At 37.7% G+C, this 7,849-nt stretch overlaps 1 protein-coding gene across 1 annotated transcript; it reads left to right on the top strand.

Moving 5' to 3' along the window:
• Positions 1–4,248: 4,248 nt before the first annotated feature.
• LOC106632737 (butyrophilin subfamily 2 member A2) lies at positions 4,249–5,761 on the top strand (the record flags this gene model as incomplete). Its single annotated transcript, XM_042217201.1, has 4 exons — positions 4,249–4,348; positions 4,723–5,064; positions 5,303–5,602; positions 5,694–5,761. Coding segments are annotated over exons 1-4 (810 nt in total), but the record flags the coding sequence as incomplete, so codon positions are not given.
• Positions 5,762–7,849: the final 2,088 nt, after the last annotated feature.

The following is a 7,849-nucleotide window of genomic DNA, read 5'->3' as shown; positions in this document are numbered from 1 at the left end:
ATCGGCCCATAAAAACAAAAAATCGCCAGCGGCCCACCGGGCAACTGCCCGGTATGCCCGATGGCCAGTCCAGCTATGGCTGGGATAGGCTGTCTTTGTTTTAGTTTTGAGTGTTTATCTCATCCGTTTAATTCAATCTGCAGATTAAACAGCAGTTTAAGATTAATATTGTATTAACATAACATTACATAAGCATTAACATAACGATTTTACAGTTTCTGACCTCTACTACTCCAGTCTGCATCTCAAAGAGTCCTTAAGATGGATATTAAACCCCACGTTACCCAAATGAATCCACCAGAGTGTGAGTGAATGTTAAACTGCTTAAACATCTAGTGCTCTATGAATGAGTGTGTGTAATTGTATCAATGAGGTTTGTAGTAAAAAGAGCTACGAGTGCTCAGTCAGAGTAAACAAGTACAACATAAGAAACAGTCCAGTCACAACATCGGCGATTGAGAGTGCATCATCTATATGTATTCAAAGTATAATAAATGATTTATAAATGTGTCACATGTGAAATCTCTGTAAACCACATTCTCTATTGTTTTTATTACATGTGATTAGTTGTTTCCTGTATGACACATTAAACAGTTTTTCAGCCTTGTTTGTATTCAAATACTGAGTGATGATTAGTCTAACGGCCTGTGCAAGGGTGAAGATTTGGTTTTGGCATTGGTGGGGACGGACGATTCAACCATCGAACCCTGTTTCTTTTTTTTCCTTTTTTTGTCTTTGCTTCTTGATAAAAAAAAGGAGAAATATACTTGCCTACATATGCTATTCTACATGCTTTTAAACCATTTAAAATTACAATTCATAGTTTTATATTTGAATTATATAATGTTAAATTACTATTAAACAAATGACTGACTAAGTATTTTATACTTTAGTTTACTTCCACATTCCATATAAATCAGGTATCATACAAAAATAAAAATAGCTTCAAATACAGTCATGACAATAAAATAATATGACTTTAAGGACTTAACATTACTTCAGTTATAGTGCACCAACATCTCTGACACATTAGCACTAAGGGAACACTGAATGACCTGCTGGTTTTTGTCCATAAAACTACTCATCTAAGATTACCACAAAGTAAAAGATCTCTCAGCAAAATTATGCAACATTTTAGGCACTACTGGTATCAGTACATGCGTTTTATCCTCAGATTAAAATTATTATTGTGTGCTTGATGTGCCTCACCTTTGGCCCTGGCTCTTCCCCTCTGACTGCACTAGGACATATTGCCACCTGATAAAATAACACATGGATTCGTGCCATATAAAAAGTGAGACATGTCAATTCAGATACTTTGTCAAATAAACACTAATGAAACAATTTACGTCAGCAGCCTAACAATTGTCATGATAATAAATACTAGTTAATCTACAGCACCAAATCATCAGTCAGTCATCCGTGATCTTGCCTCTTCACCTCTGTCCGAGCTACAACATGGCAGAGCTGCCTCTGTCACCTGATGAATAACAGTGAGCCATTCCACATACATGCAGTCACACATGTGCTTCAAATACAGTTATGAACCAACAAGTCATCATCCAACTTCACCTGTGATCTTGTGTCACCATTACTCTCTGAGCTTTGTGTTGGTTGGAATATGTGCAAAATCCTGACTACCTCATGATATTTTGTCTCAAAAATTAACTCTATGAATATGTCAGTACCATTAGGATGAAAGTATTGTGTCACCAACATTTTGACATTAGACATATCATTTTAACAGCCTCTGTAAAGTAATATCCTGGCTTGCTCGAGGCTGCCGTTTTCTCTGACAGTTTCAATCAAAATTAGAAATGCTGCTCTGAGACTGAGAGAACTAATAGTGCTGCCTGTTGTGCAGTTAGTTTCCAAAACACGTTATTCATGGTTACATACAGTTTTAGACTGATGTGGGCCAAAGCCTAGCATAGCCTGTAACGTTATTATGACGGACACATTCAAGTAAACTTGACTTTAAGTGACTTACAGGTTTCTTTGAAAAATACTTTCTTATATCCAAGTTCTTCCTCTTTGCTGCCGTCCTCCTCTCCTCCTCGCAGCGCAGGCTTGCCGCTGTTAAAACTAAACAGAGCTCCCAGAAAGGCACAGCCAATCACATTGTCCATATTTGTCACATGACGTAGGACTCCAGTACAGAACTAATTTAACTCTTTCTGCACTGCTGGGTGAATGAGACGCTGACAGATCGTTTTTTTTTTTGTTTTTCTTTACTTGAAGAAATCAAATTATTGGTCGGGACAATTCAGTAATCGCTGGATATTGGTGGGGACATGTCCCTTCTGTCCATGCCAAATCTACGCCCTTGGGCCTGTGACTGACTAGGACCTGAAAAACAGGAGAACAGTCAATTAGTCTTTTTTATTTTTGCTTCACAAGGTGCTTAGAAAGGTTTTTGTTTCCTACCATTAGTTTTGTTTTGTTTATTACAGCAAACAATGAATGCAGTCACTCTGACCCCGCCTCCCCCTCCTTATTTCATTGGTTTGTTCCATGTGCAGCGCTGCTAGTATGTGCTGAGCAGTAAGATGGTAGGATGTCTGTTAAAACTGGAGTTTTAAGTTTAAAAAAGAAAGACAGACAGGTGGAAATTAAACTCATAGTGAGGGAAACATAAAAGAAACTTTGCTAGTATTAGTTAGTTCACTTCACTTCTAATAGAAAACAATGTGTTTGTGTTATTTCAGCAAACATGTAATTGGTGTAGGCAGACCCTTTGTATGTGTACTGAATCACTGATCTGCTGCCAGGTCAAACAGATCGAACCTCTTGCTCAGGCTTAACTCCCATCTCCCCACTCCTGACACTGAACCAGCCCCACTGACAGCTGAATAAAAAAAAAAAAACTATTTTAGAGCTCTGTCTTTGAGCTCCACTAGGTCTCAGGGCAGGGACATGTTTTAGTTGACTACACTTCGTTTCAAAACTGATATACAAACTATTGTTATATTTGCCAATACTTAATATTATTTTAAAAAAATCTAATAAAATGTAAACAGTTGCATATATTTTATCAATCTTACACAAAATCAAAAACTCTTTTTCTCTTAGTAGAATATTGATCCATGTCTGCAGCCTTATATTTTTAGGGCTGGCATGGATTGCAGTGTCAAAGTTGTGGGGGCCCAAATTCATATTGTTTTCACAGGGCCCCAGATCCCTGGTGGCACCCCTGCTCACACTGTAACAGCTGGGAAAGGCTCCGGCACCCCTGTGACACTGAAATCGATCATTTAAAACAGCACTGAGCATCTTATCAGTGTAGTTCAAATATCAGTCCTGTACTGGCACCTTCAGTATGATAGCTGAGATAACACATAACATGTGAACACTTCCCCCTTTTTGAACACCATAAAGACAGATATGGTTTCAGGTCAGTTATTTTGTTACAGGCTCAAAGTTCAGCATTTTACACAGTGTGTACCTGATCTAACCAGATTCAACAATGTGTTAATCTGGTAAATTCATATTTTTCCAGTAATATACTCTGATTAACAAGAACTTTGAATCTTAAGAATCTATTTTTTCATAACTCTGAGCATATATGAGGGATCTGCAGTTCATAAGCCAAAGTAAGTTCAGGACGCAGGTTAATGATTTTTAGACTTCACCTTGTAGTCTCACACAACTTTCCACAGGTACGTCTCTTTCAAGTGCTGTATTTAATGTGTGTTTAAGTTCTACATGCTTTTCTGATGTCTAGTTATAAAGTCTGACTATAGTATAATTTATTTCACTGTCATAAATAAATCTTTGTAAATGTAATTAAATATTTTATAAATTAATCGCAGAGATTTTAAATATTTGACTGGAGAGCAGAAAATAAAGTTTTTATAGTTAAAGTATACTGTAGAGGTCTGAGCAGAGATATTCTATTGAATAACTCGGTACAGTATCTATGAAAAGTCATACAGAGGTTATTTCAAGAACAGAGATAGCACTGATCAAAAGTTATTCTCTAGGCTGCAATTTGGCACTAATGCAAAATAATGGGTTTGCTGTAATCAACAACTTTATGTCTGTTGCTTTAACTCTGGAGTTACTGGAGAGCAATAACATGTTAAGTGAAAGTCATGTTGATGACCTCATGAAGGTAGTTAATATACTGAAATAACATGTAAAATGTGTTTTTACATCTAAAATATGTTTTTAGTCTTGAATAAGTTGATTTTAGATATGAAATGAACAAATTCTTATTATTTCAGTGACCTCTTGTGGCCACACTTGATGTATTTTAATCTGCTTCCACAGATAGATGCCCTCTCCCTTACTCCAGTCAAAGTCTTCAGTATTTTGGTTTTCAGTCTTCTAATACACTTAAATAAAGGTAAGTTTGATGTTACATGTGTAATATTTTTATTATCATTGATGCAAATGTACTCACTTCTTGTGCAGCAAGACTGTATAAAAACCATACAGTTATTACAAAATGGTGCAAATTTGTTATATTGGTTCAAATAGTAATTTGTACTTTGTTGCTTTTATTTGTTTCCTGCCTGCATTCTTTTTAAAAATGTAATTATTTAGTGAAACATTAGTTTTTGACATTTTTATGGTAGCCAAGATTTAAAAAAGAAAGAAATAAAGACAGATAATGCTCTATGCTGAATCTTTAAGTTTGATATATGCATTCACTCCTGCTGCAGAAATTAATAAACTAACTTTCTTTCTTTCTGTCTTTGTTTTTCCTCCTGTCTACAGCGGAGTCTCAGGTGGTTGGTCCACATCAGCCAGTAGTTGCATTAGTTGATGATGATGTTATTTTACCATGTCACGTGGAGCCTGCAGAGGATGTGACAGCTGAGATATTGGAGTGGACGCGATCTGACTTGAACCCAAGATTTGTCCATGTGTGGCGATCTGGTCAGGATCTGGTGAATACAAGAAATCCTTCATACAGGGGAAGATCATCACTGTTCATCAATGAGCTGAAGCGTGGAAACATTTCACTGAAACTCTCCAAAGTAAAACTCTCTGATGAAGGAACCTATGAATGCAGCATTCCTTTAATGGAGAAAAAATCTTTTGTTAAGCTTGTGGTTGGTAAGTAGATACACGTCACATGTTCATGGTGTAGTGGATTTAGTTACAGTGAAAATTCATTTTTGTGTAGAATGAGGAAAGATTTTATCCCAGAAATGTTTATTTATTAACTTTACAAAGAGAAAAAACCAAACAAACCAGATTTTTGCAATAATAATAATAATTTCATAATTGTGAATTACTGTACAAAATGTTTTTTTCAACTATTAATATCTTTTTTTTTACTCTTTTTGCTCAGCATCAGATGCTGCCACCTCACCTGTCATCAGTTTATCAGGGATTGACAAAAACAGAGGAGGAGTGGTGATACAGTGTGAGTCTGCAGGCTGGTATCCAGAGCCTGAGCTGCTGTGGTTGGACGGTGAGGGAAACCTCCTCTCTGCTGGACCTACAGAGACCCTCAGAGGTCCTGATGACCTCTATACTGTCAGCAGCAGAGTGACTGTGGAGAAGAGACACAGCAACAACATCACCTGCAGAGTCCAACAGAGGAACACCAACCAGAGCAGAGAGACACACATACATGTTCCAGGTAAATGTAGTTAACAAAATGTATGATGTGCTCCATTTTGGTTTGAATGAACCAGAATCTATTAAAATAATATGTAATTCTTTTTTTATTGTTTTAGATGAACACTTCCAGCTCACATCCAGTTCTGCTGCTCCCATCATCATTGGTGTTGTTGTTAGTTTGGCTGTAAGCATCATCTTGATTGTAATTGTAGTGTTTTTCATCTGAAGACGAAACAAAACAAGTAAGACTGTCACGGTCAGCGAAGGAGAACCGTGGAGTTGAGGAAAGTAGGGCCCAAACGCGAGAGTCTTAGTGAAGGACAGTGGATTTATTTATGGTGAGTGGACAGAAACAACAACTATATACAAATCCAGCACTGTGGCTCCTGTGGCGATTCCTCTATTAATCCCACACAGTGCATGTGTACATAACAGTGAAAAGGTGACAACTCCTAAAACCACTCCATGATTTCCCCTCGTGACCATGCTCCTGGCTCCCAACTCCTGGTGACACAAAAACACACAAAGCTCAGCAGGCAACCTTCAGTAGCGAAGTCGTTCACAAACATACTAATCAACTGAGGTACTTTACAGGTTCAACTTAGTATAATCCCACGCCGACTGGAGCTCCGCCACCTTCTTAAATAGGACGCTCCACATGAGGCTATCAGCCTAAGCAGACTAATGACCGGCCCACCATTGTATTATAGGAAAAGCCATGAAGCCTTTATAGTAAACTTAAACCTAAACTATCCTCCCTATTCTGGTATTCTAAACAGTACTTACATATATCTAACTTATAGGGTTGCCAACTCCCAGCAAAAAAAGAAAAGAAAAAAAAAATAGGGAACCACTCTGCCACCCTCTACGACAAGATGCTTAATTGACAAAACCGATTTTAATTTAATGCACTTATAAAAAATTATGCACAGAAACCTATCATTTTTCTCCAGTAATTAAGTAGATTTAACATCTTTCTTCAACAGAATTGCAAACTGCACAGATGGTACATTCCTAAAGGAAAGAATACTATAACTTACTAGGGTGTATATTACTAAATATTTACTGAATACAATAATGGATTTCTATACATTTTACATCAGATGAAAACTTTGGTTGTAAGATTCAGATAATTATTTATTAAAAGCTAGACATTTTAAATGAGAATAAGAAAGAAAAGTATTTCTTTGTGCCCCCCTCTCCCTGTTAATGCCCTACCTGCCCCCTGGCAACACTTTGCTAGACCCGCCCCTGCACAGTTACCAGCTGTCAGCTACCTAAAAAAGGATCCTGGTGTTATTTGTCTCTCAGAAACAGTTCATAACTTCAACTCATTCATGTCACCTAAAAGGTAAATCTGTTTCCCCATCACCTGTTCAGCTCTGATGATTCAGTAAGGACATCTCCTGGTTTCAGCTTCATGCTTCCCTCTCACCATATATCCAAACCGACATCATGGCCAGCAGGTTTACAGCTGTGGCTCCAGCAAACATCAGCTGATACTAGAAAGTAATATTAAATATATTCTAACAACAGCTGATCAAACGTGCTGCTGTTTAATGCGACCTCCGCTGGTTTCCTGTTTCTGGCGCAGAGAGAGAAGCCGATCAGCTTCATAACTGAATTAGCAACTTTCTAGCTGAAGTAGTACAGAACAAATCGCGTTCCTTTTCACCTAAACTTTAGTTCGACTTTCTCAGCTGTAATTGGTCCAGCCCAGAGTTGATCATGACCAACTGGCCAATTAAAAAAAGAGAAAAGAAATAAAACCCCATCGGCCCATAAAAACAAAAAATCAAGAGCAGCCCACCGGGCAAATGCCCAGTATGCAATGATGGCCAGTCCAGCCCTGCTATCAGTTGCAGCTGGTGAAGGCTAATGAGTGGCAGGTGCGGCAGCCTCCAGTGCGGGAACACTTCCGGGTCGCAGTCCCCTCAGCAACCCAAAAACATCTGGGTGAACACAGGGAGAAAGAGGACAAAAAAGGGAGAGAAAACCACCAAAAACATAACATAGGGAAAAACATATACAAGAAATACATGAGCTCTGGGTCATCAGACCCAGGCCATGACAAAGACTCAAATGAATTTACCATGTTGTCAAAATTAATTTCTATTTTTTTTTTTTTTTTTTGCCTACAAGGGTTAAGGGTTGTAAATAACTCATGAAAGAATAAAGTTATGTTGCACACCATTGTTTTTCTTGTGACAATACCAATAAATTTGATGTGTCACATGACCCTCTTCCTATTGAAAAAACAAAAGTTGTATCC

This window comes from Haplochromis burtoni, unplaced genomic scaffold (genome assembly GCF_018398535.1).
Source record: "Haplochromis burtoni strain Fernald_Lab_line unplaced genomic scaffold, NCSU_Asbu1 Contig_1681, whole genome shotgun sequence".
In the NCBI taxonomy this organism is placed as follows: Eukaryota; Metazoa; Chordata; class Actinopteri; order Cichliformes; family Cichlidae; genus Haplochromis; species Haplochromis burtoni.
This window is presented reverse-complemented; position numbering and strand designations above follow the sequence as displayed.